Source organism: Canis aureus, chromosome 8, assembly GCF_053574225.1.
Source record: "Canis aureus isolate CA01 chromosome 8, VMU_Caureus_v.1.0, whole genome shotgun sequence".
NCBI lineage: Eukaryota > Metazoa > Chordata > Mammalia > Carnivora > Canidae > Canis > Canis aureus.
The window spans coordinates 72,007,654-72,028,721 of NC_135618.1; the positions used below are offsets into that span (position 1 = coordinate 72,007,654).

At 55.0% G+C, this 21,068-nt stretch overlaps 1 protein-coding gene across 3 annotated transcripts in view; it reads left to right on the top strand.

The window, feature by feature from the left end:
• CLIP2 (CAP-Gly domain containing linker protein 2) overlaps nucleotides 1-20,315 on the top strand; it is a 72,214-nt gene extending 51,899 nt beyond the window's left edge. Inside the window, exons 10-18 of one of the 3 annotated variants that reach the window (XM_077908257.1) lie at nucleotides 3,197-3,301; nucleotides 4,920-5,855; nucleotides 8,397-8,454; nucleotides 9,988-10,071; nucleotides 11,019-11,175; nucleotides 13,153-13,312; nucleotides 14,917-15,102; nucleotides 15,446-15,508; nucleotides 18,266-20,315. In XM_077908257.1, coding sequence (XP_077764383.1) covers nucleotides 3,197-3,301; nucleotides 4,920-5,855; nucleotides 8,397-8,454; nucleotides 9,988-10,071; nucleotides 11,019-11,175; nucleotides 13,153-13,312; nucleotides 14,917-15,102; nucleotides 15,446-15,508; nucleotides 18,266-18,277 — 1,761 coding nt within the window. In that variant the 3' untranslated portion in view covers nucleotides 18,278-20,315. The remainder of the gene's footprint in view (nucleotides 1-3,196; nucleotides 3,302-4,919; nucleotides 5,856-8,396; nucleotides 8,455-9,987; nucleotides 10,072-11,018; nucleotides 11,176-13,152; nucleotides 13,313-14,916; nucleotides 15,103-15,445; nucleotides 15,509-18,265) is intronic. The other 2 variants (XM_077908258.1, XM_077908259.1) reach the window with 2 other exon arrangements.
• Nucleotides 20,316-21,068: the final 753 nt, after the last annotated feature.

The window sequence follows — 21,068 nt, forward strand, 5'->3', positions numbered from 1 at the left end:
TTTTTCAGAGAGGCCACTTTTTTTTTTCTTTTTTAAAGATTTTATTTATTTGATGGAGAGAGAGAGAGAGAGCTTGAGCACATAAGCAGGGGGAGCTGCAGACAGAGGCAGAGGGAGAAGCAGACTCACCCTGAGCAGGGAGCCTGACTCAGGGCCGGATCCCAGGACCCCAGGATCATGACCTGAGCTGAAGGCAGATGCTTAACCGACTGAGCCACTCAAGTGCCCCAGGGAGGGCACCTCTGCCTCTTCATTTTGTGTCCATCTATTGCTCCCCACCCCCAGCTCTATTCTCAGCTCCAACCCTCCTTGCAGTGTACGCCCCTGGGGGATAGGGACCCTGTCTCTTTCCTGCACCTTTATGTCCTCCCTGCCTGAACAGGGCAAGAGCACAGGGAAGGTGCTTCTCCTGGAGTGGGAATCCCAGGTCACAGGCTGGGTACAGGCTGTCTGGTTCTTGAACAGATGTTTGCCACGTTGCACCCTGAGAATGTGTGTGCTCCTTCCCGATGATGCCCGAGCGGGACGTCAGGTCACCGCCTTAGGCTCGACCTTACTGGTGCTCGGTGGTTGTTGATGAATCGATCATCCAGGGGTTCTGTGTATCAGTGTTGCTAATTAAATAGCACATGTTAGTCTTCACTTGCTTGGGAGTGCCGACGGTAACAGGGAGGGCTGGGCTTGACGCAGAATCAGCTCTGTTGATTTGTGTGGTATGAGAACTAAAGAGAGGTCAAGGGCAGTGAGTGACGTGTGCCTCTGACCTTCAGGAGCCCCTGGTGCTACTGTGGAATCTCCTCCCCTAGTTAACGATTCCAGCCTTTGCCTTCAGTTACCCAGAGGGTATCCCGAGGTGGGAGCTCTGCTTCGCAGGGGTGTGGACACAGTGTCTCTGAGGAGAGGCAGGGCTGCAGGTGTGGAGCGTAGGCAAGGCTTGGCCAAGCTCCTGGATTTGAGCTGCAGCAGGTAAATGGGGATCCCTCCCAACAGGAGCCTCCTTCGATGGTCCATGTTGCTGCTGAAAATCTGTGGCCCGCCTCCATGGAGTCCAGCTGGCTCAGGGGACAGTGGTGTGAGTGCCAGGCCTGGCGCTGCCCCGAGTTGCTGAAGCTTTGTCTCTCCGGAGTAGTCGCTCCCTCCTGTGAAATGGGGAGACGGCTGAGACACCCTTCATGCGTGGGTTAGGTTCTAAAGTTAGCGCATGAGACAGAAGTTGCATCCACCCTTATGCTGCCTCCAGCACCTTGACCGTGGGCATGGGTTTATGAATGTCAACTCCAGGGAGCTTGAGAGCGAGAAGCAGGAACGACATGATGGCCCCACTGCTCGCACCCTGAGCAGTGTCCCAGGAGCAGATGGGTAGCCAGATCATGCACCCCACCTAAAATGTAGCCTTAGGGGTGGTTTTCCATCCCGGATTCCCGTGGTTGAATTTATCTTCATTAAGCAAACATCTGAAGCAACTCCACTGGATTCCACCATGGAGACCCCAACCCGCAGACCAGGAGGCTAGAAGTTTGGTTGATATGGCGCGGGTAGGAGGGGTATTCTTTTGGGAGACCCAAATAAAGCTGTCTTGGAATTGGGAAGCTGGGGGGGTGGGGGGCGGTGCTTTTTCTTGCCGCAGGGCCAGCAGCACATCATATATGATCCTGCGCCCCCTAGCGTGGGTCCTGGGCTGAGCTGAGCTGTGGAGCCCACCCTCTATGGGGGAGAAGGGTGGAGACCACCCCCCGACCCCTCCCACCCCGGGGCTGACATCCAGACACCATTGTCAGTCTGTAATTTCCTGGAATAGCCTGCGCATGGCTGCTTGTTAGCACTGTGGCACGCTGCCCTCTTGAGAGAGGGAAACAGAGAACTTTTGTAGTTGTTCTGTTAGGAAAATTCGCAGAGATAAGATCATAGGCCAAAGCACATAAACATCTCTCTAGCTTTGTAGGAATCGCAAGTGTTCCTCCGATGGGTTTACATGTCCCCATCACCCTTGCTAGTGACGGGTATGCGTTCTTGTTTTTATGCCCGTGTGCAGTGTGGCTAAGTCCTGCCTCTTCAGACTGGCAGTACAGATTTGCTTTATTTACTTTTTTAAAGATTTTATTTTTATTTATTATAGAGACACACACACACAGAGAGAGAGAGAGAGGCAGAGACACAGGCAGAGGGAGAAGCAGGCCCCATACAGGGAGCCCAACGTGGGACTCGATCCCGGGTCTCCAGGATCACACCCCAGGCTGCAGGCGGCGCTAAACTGCTGCACCACGGGGACCGCCCCAGATTTGCTTTAAACTGCTTCTGCTGGAGGCTGAGGAGGACCCTCTGGCTTCTCCTTACGATGAACTCAGGCTCCAGATTGCCTCGGGTGCCCTGGAGCCAGCTCCCTTGGCCCCTGCCACCCTTGGAAATCTGTTATGAGAAACCCAAATGCCAGCCTGGATGTCCTGAGAACGTCTGGCTTCATGAACGTGGGCAGCTAAAACAAAAGTGTTCTTATGGTTTGGGGACACCAGGCATCCTCCACGGGGGGGTGGGGGGGGGGAGCCCTGAGGGCTCTGGGGACATGCCGGGCTCAGCCAGAGCACCAGGGAGGCCAGGCTGGGAGAATCAATGGGGTAGAGATATTTTTTCAAACCTTCCCATTCGATTGGTTCTTGCACCTTCAGCTCAGGCCTGGGGGCTGGAGTCCTGGGTTCATTTACTGACCCATCCATCTGGGGAGCTCTGGTGTGCAGGACCCTATGCCTAAAATGAGCAGCAGCCTAATGGGGAGCAGAAGTAGGCTGGGGCCCCTCTCCAGAGCTGCAAGGGGAAGAACCCCCTGCGGGTGACCGAAGGGAACCAGATGCCCTGTTGCTACCCTCTCCCGGGTGGGGTGGCTTGGGCCGGGTTGCTTCAGCCCCTCCTCTGCCATTAAACAAACCTAGCTGGGGACCCAGCAAGGGGCAGCGGCAGGCCCAGCCCGTCCCACCTCCCCAGATCATCTTTCCCCAAGCCGCCTCCTGTCCTTGACCTGCTCTCCTGTCTTGTTCACGGAAGATGACGCCGCCTCTCTCTCTCTCTCTCTCTCTCTCTCTCTCTCTTTCTCTCCCCCTCTCTCCCTCTCCCTCTCTCTCTCCCTCTCCCTTTCTCCCTCCGGCTTCCTCTGCCCTGTACTTCTCTCCCCTGGCCCGCCTCCCACCCGCCCCGGGTGGACCAGACCCAGACGCAGCTGGAGCACGCACGCATTGGGGAGCTGGAGCAGAGCCTGCTACTGGAGAAGGCGCAGGCCGAGCGGCTGCTCCGCGAATTAGCCGACAACAGGGTAACGCCGCCTGCGTCCCCCCACTGCCCCCTGCTGCGCCTTGGCTCCTTCTCGGCTCCTTCGGCTTCTCTGTTTTATTATTTTCTCTGTCTTTGGCTGCTATCCTCATTGTGTTTCGCCTTTTGCGCCCCTCCTAGAAGGAAAGTCGTGGTTTAGGGACAATTTTCCACCAAGGAGGAGGGGGTCGGGCTCTCCCGGACCGGACCGTGTGCTCCAGCTTGTGATCCCCTGGCTGGGAATGTCCTGTGAGACCCTTCCCCTCCCTCCCTCCCCATGCATTGCCTAGACAAGGCTTTGTCAAGTTCAGAAATGGGATGGGGGTGGGGCTCTTGGGAATGGTCTGCCCCTTAGATGGGCAGGTGCAGTGACAACCTGTCCACACATGCCTGCCTTCTTCCCCAGCTGGGAGGCTGAGGAAGGTGGAAGGTCCGGGGGACTGCAGATCCAGGTTTCTGTAGCCTAGGGCGGGGGGTGTTAATTATGATGGTGGGAGGGGCTAGCCTGAAGGGCCTGGGGCTTTAGGGGTGTGGGGGTATCCCTAGGGCATGAGACTCTGTGTCAGACCCAGGGTTGGGGCTGCTGAGATACAGGAGATCAAGGAGAGCTCTGTTGGGAGTGAGGTCCCGCCAAGTCCCAAGGCTGGGTCTGGGCCCTGGGGCTGGCCTCCTGTGCAGGCAGACACGTTCCAAACAGCTGGCCAGCCCAGCCTGGCTGCAGTCCTGGCCATGGAGCTGAATGGCTTGCGGTGATTGGTTTAAACCACCTGAGTGGGGTGGGGGTGGGATGAGCAATGGTCTGTTTCTGCAGGTCGGCCTCAGCACATGAGTGAGTGTGTGCATGTCTGGAGACACACAGCGGTCCCTTTGCACATGCTGGCCTTTATAGGGTGACCCTGTGTGCTTGTGCAGTATGCGCACATACACATGTGGATGCTGCTCTGCAGAAACCCACCCAGGCACCGTTGACGGGCTGGAGCCCCCCCTACCCCAAGGCACCTTGATCTAAGGTTCAACCTGATTATAAAAACAAAAACAGATTTACTAAACTACAGGTCACCTTGAGAAACAGACGTCTTTTTTCCAAGTTAATAAAAGATTTAAAACTTGTATCGTTTCCAAATCTGTGACCCTCATCATGACCCGGATGGGTTTTTGGAGGATGAGGCCTCTGATCTCAGTTACCAGCAGGAGGTGGGTCTGGGAGCACTGATTTTGTTCCGCCTTTGGCCTTAAACCAGACTCTTCTTTGGCCACCTGCTCCAGACAGGCCCTCTGTGAATCGACCCATTCCGGCCGCAGACCCGCCCAGAGCAAGATAATGCCAAATTCCCTCCTAAAGAAAGCCAGAACCCCAAATGGGTGCTTTCTTTTAACCACAGATTTGTCCTGAGCCACATAGGGCCACAGGGACAGTCAGGTCCTCGAGTCACCAGGCTCCAAGCCAAGGGAGTGTCTCTGGAGGCTGTGGTGGGCAAGGCTGCTGAGGACAGCTGGTACTCTGAGGGGGGTGGAGGGTAGGGAGGTGGCGCCCTTCCCTTCCATGAACCCCACCCCACCCCTTCCCCCCATCAGGGCTGGGGGCCGGCCAGCCGACCTCCATCTCCCTCTCTCCCCGGCAGCTGACCACGGTGGCCGAGAAGTCGCGGGTGCTGCAGCTGGAGGAGGAACTGAACCTCCGGCGCGGCGAGATCGAGGAGCTGCAGCAGTGCCTGCTGCACTTGGGCCCACCGCCTGCCGACCACCCCGAGGCCGCCGAGACCCTGCGGCTGCGCGAGCGGCTGCTGTCCGCCAGCAAGGAGCACCAGAGGGAGAGCGGCGTGCTGCGGGACAAGTACGAGAAGGCGCTGAGGGCCTACCAGGCGGAGGTGGAGAAGCTCCGGGCGGCCAACGAGAAGTACGCGCAGGAAGTGGTGGACCTCAAGGCCAAGGTCCAGCAGGCCACCAGCGAGAACATGGGGCTCATGGACAACTGGAAGTCCAAGCTGGACTCGCTGGCCTCGGACCACCAGAAGTCCCTGGAGGACCTCAAGGCCACCCTGAACTCGGGCCCGGGTGCCCAGCAGAAGGAGATCGGGGAGCTGAAGGCCGTGATGGAGGGCATCAAGATGGAGCACCAGCTGGAGCTGGGCAACCTGCAAGCCAAGCATGACCTGGAGACGGCCGTGCATGTCAAGGAGAAGGAGGGGCTGCGGCAGAAGCTGCAGGAGGCCCAGGAGGAGCTGGCGGGGCTGCGGCAGCACTGGCGCACACAGCTGGAGGCGCAGGCCAGCCAGCATCGGCTGGAGCTGCAGGAGGCCCAGGACCAGCGCCGCGATGCCGAGCTGCGGGTGCACGAGCTGGAGAAGCTGGATGTGGAGTATCGGGGCCAGGCGCAGGCCATCGAGTTTCTCAAGGAGCAGATCTCCCTGGCAGAGAAGAAGATGCTAGACCACGAGCTGCTGCAGCGGTCGGAAGCCCAGAGCAAACAGGAGGCCGAGAGGCTGCGGGAGAGGCTTCTGGTCGCTGAGAACAGACTGCAGGCCGTTGAGTCCCTATGCTCTTCCCAGCACAGCAATGTAGGCAGCTGCTTCTCCTGCTGGGCTGGGGGTGGGGTGGGGGCGGGAGCAGGGGTGGGGCAGGGTGGAGGGGGAGGGGGGCACAGGCATGGGGACCCCAGCATTGGCTGCCACCTTCTTCCCAGCCAGGCACATGTGAGAACAGAGGGTCCCTCTCATCCCTCCTCAGCAGAGCAGCATGACCGTGGGGACCCAAAGTAGCCAGAGCTGACCTGGCTGCATCTCCACCCGGGGCCTAGAGAGATGGTGTATCTCGCTCAGCACAGGGCATAGGCTTCCTCCCTATTCTCTGCTTCCTCCAGATGTGTCCCATTGTGCAGGCTCCTGGACACCCCCCAAGGCGCCAGCACCAGGAGTTCCATGGGGGTCATGTGGTGTGGAGGGCAAGCCCTGCCCACCCCGGGTGATGGCAGGGGTGGGGGTGTCCCATCTCCAACATGAGTGCCAACCTAGGTGACCTGAGGGCAGCCCCCTTTTGCCAGTCCTTTTTTTTTTTAAAGATTTTAAAAATTTGGGATCCCTGGGTGGCGCAGCGGTTTGGCGCCTGCCTTTGGCCCAGGGCACAATCCTGGAGACCCGGGATCGAATCCCACGTCGGGCTCCCGGTGCATGGAGCCTGCTTCTCCCTCTGCCTGTGTCTCTGCCTCATTCTCTCTCTCTCTCTCTGTGACTATCACAAATAAATAAAAAAATTTAAAAAAAAAAGATTTTAAAAATTTACTTACTTGAGAGAGAGAGAGCATAAGCAAGGTGAGGGGCAAAGGAAGAAGCAGACCCCATGCTGAGCAGGGAGCCCAACGTGGGGCTTGACCCTGGGACCCCTGGCATCATAACCTGAGCCAAAGACAGATGCTTGACTGAGCCACCCAGGTGCCTATTGCTTTTGCCAGTGCTGATGAGACAGCAACAGTCCAATGGCCCGAGTGTGGAGGGTCCCCCGAGTGGGCGCTGGGAGGCTAGAGGGGCATAGCTCTAGAGAGGCTGTTGCCACCAGTATCGGTTCTGCTCCAAATCTAGAAGTCCTCCAAACAAAGTCCTCCAAATGGCTCAGCACGCTGGGGAGGCCAAGGCTTGGGTGGCTGTGTCCCCACCAGCCTAGAAGGGCCTTTTGAGTAGCTCTGACCAAACCTTGTACCAAGACCTGCCTCACCTTTTCTTAACTCTTACAAGGTCGATGTTGGCTCAGTTTCATAGGTGAGCAAAGCAAGACTGAGACAGAAACTTTGCCAGGGTTCAAGTCCAGCTCCACTGCTGGAGGGCCGACAGAGGGTGCTCAGGGTGACATGAGGCAAATCCTATATGAAGAACAGCAAGCAGTATGATCGTTGCCTCGATACAGGCCCCAGGGCTTCTTGACCTTCCCATTTCCCTTGTGCATTTGCACTAGGATAACTTCTAGCAGTAAGTGTTCAGGAGCCTCAAGTACAGATGCTTTTATTCCAAATCTCTCCCTGTGTCCTGCCATGCCGTCCCACTGTGGCAGCCGTCCCATTGTGGCAGCCATCTCTTCTGCCCTCTTCTCCCAGGGAGGGACCATTTTTAACAAGTGCTCTCCCAGGATCCTGGGCAGAGGGTAATGGAACAGCCCCAGAGCAGCTTGTGTGCACATGGCCTGGTTGGCTGCTCAGAGCAGAGAGGGTCCCTTAGCAGAGGAAGTTTTGGACTGCTGTGGTTCCCTCGGACAGCCCCCTTCCCCTCAGTCGCCTCACAGACCTTAGGCCAAGGAGTGGGCGATGACCTCAGGAAGGCCCATGTCTGGATTTCCACACACATGGAGCCTCGCTCTGGACCCACATGACTCTCAGATGCAAAGGTTTAAGTGCAGGGACAACTGGCTGAGACTTAAAAAGGGTTGGGATGTATGAACAGAAGTATGAGAGGTGGTTGATGGAGGTGACTGCCTACTCAGCTCTGTGCCACCCTGATCTGCTAACTGCAGGCCCAGAGGACAGCCAGCTTGGGCGGGAGGCTGGACACTTGTTCCCAGGAGCCATCAGGAGCCTGTTGGTATTTGCCATCCAGATTTTTTTTTTCTTAATTGATCTTTTTCTGTGGCTTCTGGGTTTATTATTAAAAAGAAGTCTTGGAGGAAAAGAAGTAGCATTTCTTAAAGTCCCACTGGGAGCTGGCCCAGGGCATGCTCTGTATACACTGCCTTGTGGCAGCCAATGCTTGCTTTATGGATGGGAAACGAAGGCTGGGATTTTGCCTCTGGATGATGACGGAAACAGATTTCCAGGACTAATCTCCACGGGCGTCCCAGGGAAGGAGACATGTGTTTAATATAATAGATGTTTTCAACAAAGGAAGGGGTGGGAGACATTCACGTGGAAGTCGCACAAACAGCCATGGGGGACACTGGGAGCAGGAGGGGGGTCCTCTGTTGTCAGGAAGGCAGGATGGAGAACATCTGTGCTCCTTGCCACTGTATCCAGTCCCTGAGAGCCAATCTGTAGAGGGGTGAGGTGTGCTGGCTGGGTGGGCAGGGGCAGGGGGCAAGAGCGGGCACTGAGCATCCCCCTTACCAGGCTCTTCTTTCAGATGATTGAGTCCAATGACATTTCAGGGGAGAAGGTCAGGATGAAAGAGACCATAGAGGGTGAGTGGCTGCGGGCCGGGTGGGACCCTGGGCTTTCAGTGTATGAAGTGCTGGGCATTGTGCTAAGACTCTTGTTACTTGTTTGGGTTTGTTTTTGTTTGTTTGTTTTTAGATTTTATTTATTTATTCATGAGAGACACAGAGAGAGGCAGAGACACAGGCTGAGGGAGAAGCAGGCTCCCTGTGGGGAGCAGCCCATTGTGGAACTCAATCCAGGACCCCAGGATCACGCCCTGAGCCAAAGGCAGATGCTTAACCACTGAGCCACCCAGGCATCCCTAAGCTTTATTTATATTTTAATCACTGTAGGACTAGTCCTTCCTGCTCTGCTTTTTCAAAATTCTTTTGGTTCTTTTTTTTTTAATTGATGCAACATTAACATAAAATTAGCTGTTTTAGGGGTTCCTGGGTGGCTTAGTCAGTTCGGCGTCTGCTTTCAGCTCAGGTCATGATCGCGGAGTCCTGGGATCAAGCCCCATCTCGGGATCTCTGCTCAGCAGGGAGTCTGCTCCCTCTCCCTCTTCTTGCTGTCAAATAAATAAATAAAATCTTTTAAAAAATAATTAACTGTTTTAAAGTGAATAATTTGGTGGGCATTTAGTATGTTCAGTGTCATGCAATCACTACCTCTATCTAGTTCCAAAACATTTTCATTTCCCCAGAAGGAAACCGCATGTCCATTATCCGTCCCTCTACCAGCCACTGATGACCACTGGTCTGCTTTCTGTCTATGGATTTGCTTATTCTAGACATTGAATATAAATGGCTCATACAGTCCGTGGCCTTTTATGTCTGGCTCTTTTCGCTTAGCATACTACATTCGAGGTTCAATAACATAGCATATGTCAGTGCTCCGTTCCTGTTTATGGCTGAGTAATATTCCATCACATGCATCCATCACATTTTGTTATCCATCCACCTGTTGGTGGATATTGGGTCTGTTTCCACCTTTTGGCTGTTGGGAGTAGCGTTGCCATAAACACACATGTGGACGTCTTTGGCAAGTGTCTGTTCCAGTTCTTTGGGATGTGCTCCTAGGAGTTGCTAGGTCATATGGTAATTGTGTTTAACTCATTGAAGAAGTGTCTGCCAAACTCTCTTGGCTAGTCTTGCTCTTTTTCCAAGTGAGCTTAGAACCCGCAAATTTGGTTTCCCAAGAGCTGAAATTTTGTTGGTATTTTTATTGGTATTCTGGTAAATTTATAAAGTAACTTTCAGAAATATGCATTTCTAGCACTTTCCATAGATTATCTTGTTTAGGACTGTTCGAAGGCTCTTGGACACACACTGGGTGACATGGGCACCATTATGATCCCCATTTTTCACTCAGGGAAACTGAGACTAAGAGAGAGTTAAATGGCCCGAGACCACAAAGTGTTGGAGTTTCTTATTCAGAATAGGTCACCCAGAGAGAGGGGGCTGATGTGGGGAGGACTTTGGATCCTAGAGGCCAAGCGTGGCCTTGTTTTCGGGTTCCTGTGGGAGGGCCACCCCCTCACCTACTGCACCCCTTGTCTCTCCCTTCTTCCCTAGGCTTACAGGACAAGCTGAACAAGAGGGATAAGGAGGTGACAGCCTTGAGGTCCCAGACCGAGGTGCTCAGGACCCAAGTAAGTGGTAAGTCTCCCTCCCGCCGGGCAGATGCGGGGGGCGGTCATGCCAGTGGGGCGTGGAGTGGGTGGGTCAGGGTGCTCTGCCTCGAGAAGGCGACATGGGCCAGTCCCCCTGCACTAGACTTACACCTAAGCAGCAGCGAGCAGGAAGGTGGAGCCCCCACGTCCTCCACGAGATGATCGAGGACCCTAGCTGGCTTCTTCCTCCCGAGCCAGCTCTGTGCTGTCTGTGTTCTGCATTTCTATCCACTTTCTCTCTCTCGTCTTGACTTCTTCATAGATCATACAGATCTCGCGTAGGTGCCCCCAGCCCCTTTCTGGAGGAAATGAGGAAATGCCAGGATTTTAGACTTGGGGCCTGGGTGGGGGGATGCCAGCCACAACAGTGAACAAGACACAGAGGACACCAGGATGGGGTGGGGGATGCAGGGTGGGCAGGGGGCCTGGGGAGAAGCATGGGTCTGAATTTGTGATTTTGTGAACTGGCCCTACTTCTTGTCTGCCAGAATGCCAATGGTGGTGTCCATGAGATTGCCCCCCATCCTACGAAATGGTCCCCGCCCCCACTTCTATCCATGTGGCCTAATTGGTCCTGGCAAAGGTCAGTTGACCTCAAACCCCTCCAAGGCTCAGTTGAAGATTTAGCTTTCCCCTGCCCAGGACACCACATAAACGCTTGGGTCCTGTCTCCAGAATGGTGGCCTGCTTCCCCAACATCAGAGGGCCCACGTTGCTGTGCTTGGGGTTGTGGCCTGCTTTGTGTAGCTGTTCTCTTGGTCCCTTGCTGTCTGGCTCTGCAGGACTAGAGACACCACACAGTAGACTGTGTCCCTATGGTCTCCAAGAAAACCAGCTCCCAGCCCAGGCCTTGGGCCCCTGCCCCAGTGGGACAGATTTCCACGGAGGTCTTGACTTCTCTGCTCTCTGTTCTCCCCGCCGCCTGACCCTCAGCACTGGAGACAAAGTGCAAGTCGGGAGAGAAGAAGGTGGATGCCCTCCAGAAGGAGAAACGGCGCTTGGAGGCAGAGCTGGAAGCTGTGTCCCGCAAGACCCACGACGCCTCAGGCCAGCTGGTCCTCATCAGCCAGGAGCTGCTCAGAAAGGAGCGGTGAGTTGACCATGGGTGGTGTGGGCAGCCTGCCTGACCCTAACCCTGCCCCCGACCCTGACCCCACTCCACCTGACATTAACCAGTTGTCCTTGGAGGTAGGGCAGGGGTAGGGCAGGTGGGACAGGTGGCTGGCCTCACCAGTGATCGCCGTGCTCCTCTGCTGAGCTCAGATGAAGCCTCAGAATCCTTCTCAACACAGATCTCCAAGCAGAGCTTATAAAGAAAGACTAGTGGTTCCCAAAAGTCTTAGTCTCTGGGACCCCTTTAAACTCTTCAAACTTATGGAAGATTTCCAAAGAGCTCTCAAAAACTGCAAGAAGCCTGGGGCAGCCCGGATGGCTCAGCGGTTTGGCGCTGCCTTGGGCCCAGGGCGTGATCCTGGGGTCCTGGGATCGAGTCCCACATTGGGCTCCCTGCATGGAACCTGCTTCTCCCTCTTCCTATGTCTCTGCCTCTCTTTCTCTCTTTGTCTTTCATGAATAAATAAATAAAATCTTAAAACAACAACAACAACAAAAAAAACTGTAGGGCAGCCCTGGTGGCTCAGCGGTTTAGCGCCGCCTTCAGCCCAGGGCCTGATCCTGGAGACCCAGGATCAAGTCCCACGTTGGGCTCCCTGCGTGGAGCCTGCTTCTCCCTCTGCCTCTCTGCCTCTCTCTCTCTCTCATTAATAAATAAATAAAATCTTTAAAAAAAATAGAAAAAAAAACTGTAACAAGTCAGTTGGTCCCATAAATAATATTCTTTTGATAAAAAGTAACCGTTTTCCAAAACAAAAACTGTTTCAGTTTTCAGTTTCTTTCTTTCAGAAAAGAATGGCATTGTGTTACATTTGTGCAAATTTCTTTTGAATGTCCAGCTTGATAGAGGACAGCAAGATTCTCGCATCTTCCTCTGCATTCAATTTGAATGATTTGAAGTATATAATGAAAATCTGGGCTTACATAGTTATGTAGTTGGAAAAGAGAGGAGTATCTTAATATCCTTTTCATACTTTTTTTTTAAGATTTTATTTATTTATTCATGAGAGACAGAGAGGCAGAGACACGGGTAGAAGGAGAAGCTCCCTGTGGGGAGCCTGATGCAGGACTCTATCTGAGGACCCTGGGACCACAACCTGTACCGAAGGCAGATGCTCAACCTCTGAGCCACCCAGGCATCCCTTAAAAATAAAATGTTAAGGACACTTGGGTGGCTTAGTTGGTTAAGTGTCAGACTCAGTTTCGGCTCAGGTCCTGATCTCATGGCTTGTGGGATCCAGCCCCACATTGGGCTCCACACTCAGTGGGAGTCTGCTTGGATATTCTCTCCCTCCCCCCATTCTCCCACTTGTGTTTGCACATGTGCACTCTAAATGAATAAATAAATAAATCTTTTTTAAAAATCTTATTAAATTTTTTTAAAAAAATAGAATATCTTGCTACACAAGGGCTCTTGGGTAAATGGATTTTTTAAACAATTTTTTAAAACGTACTCTATTTTTTTTTTATCTTTTTGAGAGAGTGAATGAACATGTGCATGAGGGAAGAGGGAGAGGGAGAGAATCTTAAGCAGACTCTACGCTGAGTGCAGAGCCTGATTTGGGGCTCAGTCTCATGACCTTGAGATCATGACCTGAGCTGAAATCAAAAGTTGGATGCTTAACTGACTGAGCCACCCAGGCACTCACATTTTATTTAATTTTTAATTAAAGGCTCTGTTGTCTCTTTTTAAAAACTTAAAAAACATTCTAGAAAAGGCCCAGTCCCCTTAACCATGATCCCATCCCCAAATCCCGACCCCTCTCAGGCTGTCACCAAATGGTTGCATGCTCCATGTTTCCACTGCGGCCCCTCCTGGCACAGGTACTGTTTTGATAGCCAGTGCCCCCCTCAGGGTGGTCAGCCTGTAGGCACCTGGCATATCTCTGGAACATGGGAGCAGAGGGTCAGGGCTAACTAGGTTTTCTGTGTGCCGTCTGTCGATCCCCGCCAGGAGCCTGAACGAACTTCGAGTGTTGCTACTGGAGGCCAATCGCCACTCCCCGGGGCCGGAGAGGGACCTCAGCCGTGAGCTCCACAAGGCTGAGTGGAGGATCAAGGAGCAGAAACTCAAGGATGACATCCGGGGCCTGCGAGAAAAGCTGACTGGGCTGGTGCGTAGGCAAGGGGGTAGCCTGGGGGAGGGGGAATGCCAGGGTGGGCGAAGGCCACTCTGGCCATGGAGACTGGAGACCTCCTGGGGCCATCCCAGGGACAGTCAAATCCCAGGACAGGTGCACGATACTGTAGAATCACAGGCACGGTCAGTGATGTAGCTGGTGGAGGGGCCGTGGGCAACCCCTTTGCAGACATCGTGGCTGACCGTGTGGAAGACTTCTGAAGACCCAGTGTCCAGAGCTAGGATGGGCTCCTGCAGGGTGGTGAGCTCCCCATCTAGGGTAGTAATTAACCAGAAACCAGCTCCTTCCTCAGGGTTTTGCAGTGAGGATTCATGCATCAGTTTCAGGAAGGAGATGGGACCTATTGGAGCTCCTTCTAACACTGAGCTTCTAGAGCTGAGGCTCCTCCATCAGGAACAAAAGACGAGAAATGATGGGAGCACAGAATAGAACCGTCCCCACCCATCCCCCTGTGGTCAGCATGGAGGACAACCTTGTGGCCAGCGACCGGGCCTCGTCAATCCAGAGTGTGGACAGGACAGGTTCCGGGAAGACAGCCCTGCTGCTGTGGGAAGCTGCTGCAAAGCCCCTCATTGCCCTCCCAGGCAGCTGGTGGGTTCAGCCACCGCAGGAGACGGGAGAAGGGAGGCCTCACGGGCAGGAGGGCGGCACAAGACTCCTGTAGGGTCAGGGGGTCGGGGTCACTCACTGCACACCCTTCCCGTCCTGGCAGGCCTAGCCAGCAGGCAAGATTCCAGGGCCATTTGCTGCCCCTGTGGCTCTGAGTCTGGGCATAACTCTGGAGAAGACAAGGTCCTGGGGCTCGCAAGGACTTTCAGGTCTTGATTCTCTGAGACTTTCCCAGAGCCTCCTGGGGTGGGGGGCAGTGCCTTTCTGGGTGATCTCCATGGGGCCCAGGCTGGTCGAGTTCATACAGGAAACTTTCCCAGGCAGCCTGTCCTGTGCCCCCCTGCACTGTCCCCAGGGCCACAGGAGAACTAGGGAAGGGCTTGGTGGTTAGACACTGTGAGTGTCTAACAGGAGTTAGTCACTCCCTCCTGGAGTGAGGGAGTTTTGGATGGAAGAACAGAGTGGAGCAGAAGGATCTGGAAGCACTGGTGCAGGGGCAGAGCAGAGTAGCTTTGTGTGGGAGCAGGGAGGCTGGCAGGTGCATCTCCAGGGCCGGGGTGAGCAGGGAGCAGCTCCAGAAGGAGAGGGGAGGAGGGCTCTGAGGAGGACTTCAGATGTGCTGGAGGGCAAGGGGTGATGAAGCTGTGGCTCTGGGGGTGAAGGAACACACATGGACGCAGTGTGGAGGGAGTGGGGCCACAGGAAGGAAAGACAGGAGGTGCTTCTGGATCTCAGGACCTGGAGAATGGGAAGCATCTGCCAGCTGGGATTTCAGGGCAGGGGACCTTCCTGGACACTTCAGTGGGGACCCTCGAGTGAGGGAGGAAGGCCTGACCCGGGGATGAAATGGGCCAGAGGGTGGGCCTAGAGGAGAGCGTGCGTTCTCCCGGCACACACATGCACACATCCGTACATGCGTACACACACACGCTCACGCACATTCTCTTCCTCTCCCCCACCGCTTCCAGGACAAAGAGAAGTCCCTGTCGGACCAGAGGCGCTACTCTCTCATTGACCCGTCCTCGGCCCCCGAGCTCCTGCGGCTGCAGCACCAGCTCATGAGCACAGAAGACGCGCTGCGGGACGCGCTGGACCAGGCTCAGCAGGTGGAGAAGCTCATGGAGGCCATGAGGAGCTGCCCCGACAAGTCCCAGGTGAGCCGTGGGCCAGGGCTGGGCTGGCCAGGGGGCGAGCCACGGGGTGCTCGCTGTCCTCGGGAAGCGTGGCCCTGTCCTGGGAACCCTGGTCTGGATGGGGAGGTTCAGCCCCGTCCTCTGGGGGTCCCAGCCCAGGGGGGCACATGGCTTGATCCTGAAGAGCTCAGATTCAGCTGGGGATGCAGCCTTGCCCTGAGAGCCTTGGTCCCTTGGGGCCCTGGAACCCCTATTCTGAAGAGCCTCTGATGGTTCCACGGGGGAGGCCCGGCCCTCCAGTGGCCACAGCGGGAACTGCCGCCTGGTGACCCTCGCTCAGCCCCTGCCCGGGACTCTTTAACAGGCCATCAGCAATTCCAGTTCCACAAACGGCATCCACCAGCAAGACAAGGGCCATAAGCAAGAGGTAAGGGATGCCCTGGCCCCCCGGGGGACACCCTGCCACACCCACGGCCCTCCCACACCCTGGGACCACGGCTGACCTCCCCATAGAAAAAAATCCTGAAAAGCCACCTAAATCACAGAGGTGCATTGTGCCAGAGGCTCTGCAGTCGGGTCTCACGTGCTGGGATCCCAGGGAGGTCACACTCAATTCAGCCATCATCTGCTCTTTTAGCTTTCCTTCTTTCTTTCTTTCTTTCTTTCTTTCTCTCTCTCTCTCTCTCTCTCTCTTTCTTTTCTTTCTTTCTTTCTTTCTTTCTTTCTTTCTTTCTTTCTTTCTTTCTTTCTTTCTTTCTTTCTTTCAAGATTTTATTTATTTATTCATGAGAGACACGGAGAGCGAGAGAGGCAGAGACACAGGCAGAGGGAGAAGCAGGCCCCATGCAGGGAGCCCGATGTGGGACTTGATCCTGGGACTCCAGGATCACGACCTGGGCCGAAGGCAGGTGCTAAACCGCTGAGCCACCCAGGGATCCCTGTCTTTTAGCCTTGTTTCTTTTTCAAAACCTTTTATAATAAAAGTTTTTAGGTTTCCTATTAGGAAACTTTTGGGGGGAAAACCCAAAATAGAAGATACTCAAAGAGATGACCAAGATTGGCTTTTTTTTTTAAGATTTTATTTATTTGACAGAGTGAGTGGGAGAGCACAAGCAGGGGGATGAGACAGGCAGAGGAAGAGGTAGAAGCAGACTCCCCGCTGATCCAGAAGCCCAATGTGGGGCTCGATCCCAGGACCCCGGGATTGTGACCTGAGCTGAAGGCAGACTCTCAACCACTGAGCCACCCAGGAGTTCCCCATGCTCCTTTTTTTTAAGCAAAGATTCCTCATTTGGGGTTTGGCTAATGGTTCCTTGTGATTTGAGCCAGGTTATGCATTTCAGGCTAGAATACATCCTCAATGTTGTGTCCTTCTCTGGGCCTCACAGCTTGAGGGACATGATGTCCACCTGCCCTCACTCCTGATGTGAATTTTGATCACCTGGTCAAGATGTTGTCTGATTTCTCCACTGTACAGTGACTGGTTTTTTCCTAACAAGCAGTCTGTGGAGAGAGACTTTATGATCCCATGAATACCCTGCGCCTCCCCAAAGCACACCCTGGATTGAGCATCTGTTGATGACTCTTGCCTGAGCAGTCTTCACTGTGATGACCGTGATGACTGTAAATTAGCACCTCCTGCAGCATCTTGATGGAATAGGTGGCATAGTCCATATTCAAGATTCTCTCCTAGTTGTTTTACAGAATATATTTTTTAAAGATTTTATTTATTTATTCATGAGAGACACAGAAAGAGAGAGAGGCAGAGACACAGGCAGAGGGAGAAGCAGGCTCCATGCAGGGAGCCCGACGTGGGACTCGATCCTGGGTCTCCAGGATCAGGCTCTGGGCTGAAGGCGGTGCTAAACCGCTGAGCCACCTGGGCTGCCCAGAATATTTTATTTTTATCCTATTTTATTTTTTATTTTTATTTTTAAGGTTTTATTTATTTATTTGAGAGAGAGTGAGAGAGCACAAGCAAGGGGAGGGGCAGAGGGGGAGGAGAAGCAGACTCCCTGCTGAGCAGGGAGCCCAATGCAGGACTCGATCCCATGACCCCGGGATCATAACCTGAGCTAAGGCAATCATTTAACCACCTGAGCCACCCAGCACCCCAAATTTTAATTTATTTAAGTAGGCCCCATGCCAGGGGCACCTGGGTGGCTCAGCGGTTGAGCATCTGCCTGCAGCTCAGGTTGTGATCCTGGGGTCCTGGGATCGAGTCCCACGTCGGGCTCCCTGCAGGGAGCCTGCTTCTCCCTCTGCTGATGTCTCTGCTTCTCTCTGTGTTTCTCATGAATGAATAAATAAAATCTTAAAAAAAAAAAAAAAAAAAAGTAGGCCCCATGGCCAGTGTGTAGCCCAGCTTGGGGCTTGAACTCAGGACCCTAAGATCATGACCTGAGCTGAAATCAAGAGTCAGAGGTTTCACTGACTGCACCCCCCAGGCGCCCCTTGACTGTCATGTTCTAACATGTCCCACCCCACAGTTAACCCCAGGAGTCCCCCACAGTGTGACAGGCACCCACTTGACTCCCAGTGCCAGCCTGATGAAGTGGCAGGAATCCAGCACCGGCTCTGTCCCTGGCTGGCCATGTGACCTGCACGAGTGAGGCTGGAACATGGGAAGGCACGCAGGTCCTTCCATCTGGGACAGTGGAGCCCCTGGCCCCCATGCTCCCTTAGAGGCAGGAGAACCTTGGCTGCCAACTCTGCCAGGAGCCAGGCCTGTGGGTAAGAGGCAGAGAGAGAGAGTTGGGGGGGGGGGGACCCTACACCAGACCTGCCAACAGCGGAGATGGGTGATGTTCATACTTTGTGTGGCTCTGTCCCTCCAATAACCCTGCAAGGCGCATGGGCTCATCCCAGTTTACAGACATGAAAACTGAGGCCAGGAGTCTCCACTCCAGTTTTCATTGCCTTGGATCCGGCCTCCACACAGGCGCCCCGTGCTCTTTGTAAAACCCATCTGCTCTCGCCTCTTCCCTTCACCTGCTCCCACCCCGCCTTTTGTCTTACCAAGCCCCCCAAACATGGCAAGAGAAACTTTTCTGCCCCAAGACCTTTGCATATGCTGTTTCAGCTACCCGGCACAGGCATACAGCCCACCCACCCCCTTTCCTATGACACCCCCATCCCCACCCCTCCTGGAGACACCTGCTAATCAAGCTCTTCCTCTCTCCAGGAGAAGCACTGACCCTGAGGGATCCCATGGAGCGGCCCCGTCCACACCAGAGCCCCTGCAGCCTGCCCCGGTGGCGCCCCCTCCAGGCAGGGGCCAGGACTGTCACTTTGGAGACAAGAACAGTGTTTGTAACAATAACGTGCCCACTGCCTCGGACAATCCCCCATCCCTGACCCACCTGCCGGACCAGGAGGCTTCCTCAAGCACGACCTTCCACAGAGAGCGGTACAGTCCTGGCCTGGCCCCTGGGACCTTTGGCCTGGACACCCCGGATACCCCAGCAGTTTCCAGAGTTTGTTGAGGGGGAGGCCGAGGGGATCTGGCCAGGCCCCCTCTCCCCAGAAGGAGCTGCCTTGCGGACCATCTTGGCACCCCGGGCATGTCCCTGCCTCCCTTTCTTCTCTTCCTTCTCCCGGGTTCCCCTTTGACCCCAGAGAGCCACGTCCCGGGAAAGGGTCCAAGGAGGCCCAGCTAGGCACCAGGGAGGGGAGTCCAGTCCTTGGGAGCCAGGTGGGGCCCCCTTTTCTGCAGCCACTTCCAGGCTAGGTGGTGTCCAGGCTTCTTGTCCCCACAGACAGTGGTACAAGCCCCCCACCCCCAGCCCATCTACCTAGTAAGGCCCAGATTCAAGTTGTTGGGCGGCAAGGTCCTTCCCCTCCTCGACCCCCCAGCACCAACTCATATGCATAGCTCCAAGCTGCAGGCCAGAGGGTCACCACCAAGGCCAGGAGCCACAGTATTAGGAGAGTTTGGAAGCCCCTCCCCTCGCCCCTGCCATGGGCCTGGCTCGAAGCTGGGGCAGGGCGGCTACCGGGGAGCCCAGGGCTCTAGGCAGGTCTTGACTGGGCAGTAACGTGGTGTCTCCTGGGCTGACCAGATGTTCCAAAACTGGGCCTCTTGTTTGTCCACACACCCACGCAGGCTCTGACACAGACACCCACTGACTTTGGCATCCACACAGTGGGTCACACACACACACGGGGCCCTGTGGGTGGGGTGTTTGCGGCCAGCCATGCTCTCGGGCCACATAAGATGCACAGGCCTGGGTGCCCAGAACACATGCCCTTAGGACCGAGCCCCCAGCCTAGCAGTGCCGTGCCCACACACACTGCTCACGTTCCTGTGTACACACCCAGGTACACGTGGGCAAGTGTTCAGGATGTGTGTGCCATGCACATCCATCAGAACGCACATGTACCAACAGCCCCCTCGCTTCCCAGGCACCTGCCCAGAACTCTGTAAGCCTTGTCCCCCTGTAGCCAAGAAAAGAGCCCAAGGGACATTGGTGATAAGAAACATCTAACCACCTCTCCCCTCTGCCCCTTGAGCCCCGCTGAGTTCCTCCAGGCCTGTGTGTGGTGGGAAAAGCCAATACAAAAGCCTCTAGAGCTGGAGGACCCATAGGTCATTGTCTCGTGCCTCAGCGTCCCCACGGAGGGCCTGCCTCCACCTCCCCCAGCTCAGGGAGAGTTTTCACTCGGGGCCCTCCCCTGCCAGGGCCTTAAGGGGGAAGCCTGTTGTCCCACGGAGGCGTTCCAGAAGCACGTCGGGAAGGGTATGGCATCTGTGCCTTGGGTGGCTCCTGGGTGCTCCTCGGCACAGGTGTGTATGGCTCCCATCCTTGCCCAAACGCAGCCCATCCTGGAGGGGCAGCCAGTTTGTCCCATCAGTCCCCACTCCCCACTGGCTTCTGGTAGCTCTCGCATGCGGTTTTATTAACAACAGTCTAGAAGCGATGCTTTAGTGGCCTAACCCGGAGTTAAATACTACTCTTTCCAGCAAAATCCGGCAGCTCACCCCGCCTACAGGAGGCACTGATTAGTCTACTAACAGCCAAAGGCCCACACAGGAGGGGCTGAGCCCCCCAGGGCGGCTGGCAGGTGTCAGGTGGAAAGAAACCATTTGCTTGTGAGCGTCTCCACCTGCCGGTGTAGGCTCAGCCATGCCCCATCCCCAAGCCCTCCCGCACCCTTGTTCTCCCTAAAGTGGAATTGTTGAAGTGTGGCGAGTCCGTGCTCGAGACAATAAAGCTTGTGACTGACGTCCAGGACCCGAGCTGTCTGCTTTTCTCTGTGGGCGTGCCAGGAGTGAGTCTCATCCTATTAGTTGCCAGCTAATTCCTACTCAGTTGTGAATGGCTGATGCCTCAGAGAGCCTGGCATTAAGAGGTCCAGGAGATTGGGACCTGGCCTTGTCCAAGGAGCAGGAACCCAGCAGGGATGGGCCGAGGACCAGAGACAGTGGGCAGCAGGGGGCAGGCTCAGCAAGGCTGCCAGAGAGCGCTGGGGATTTGGACTCGACTCTGTTAGAAGTATGAGGGAGCCCCTAGGAAAAGGTAAAAATCTCCCTGATGGGCAGAAGAACTAACATGAGTTCCCTGAGTTCAGCTAGAACACAGAGAACCTCAGAGAGCGAATTCTATCTCCTGCAGCCAGCTTTCCAGAGATCGAGTGAACAGTCAAGGTTTTGGGAGCTCCAAGGTCATTTTATAGGCCTTGCACTTGACGCCGCCGCCCTGGGAGACTGCAAACCTCTCGAGGTTAACAGGAGGTTAACAGCTGAACGTGTCTGGAAGCTTTGCGCTGGCTCCCAGGCGCTGCGTCAGCAGAGAAGGAGGAAGCAGGGGGAACTGTCCTTGGGTGAAGAGTTTGAGGAAAGGGCTGTGTGCACAGGTGCGGCCAGGGCTAAGGGACCCCCAGGGACTCCGTGGAAACCATCGCAAAGCAGCTGTGGCTGGAACTGCAGCTGTCCAGAGGATCCCACCCCAGGTGGGAAGATGCTGGAAAGTGATGCCCCCAGCTCT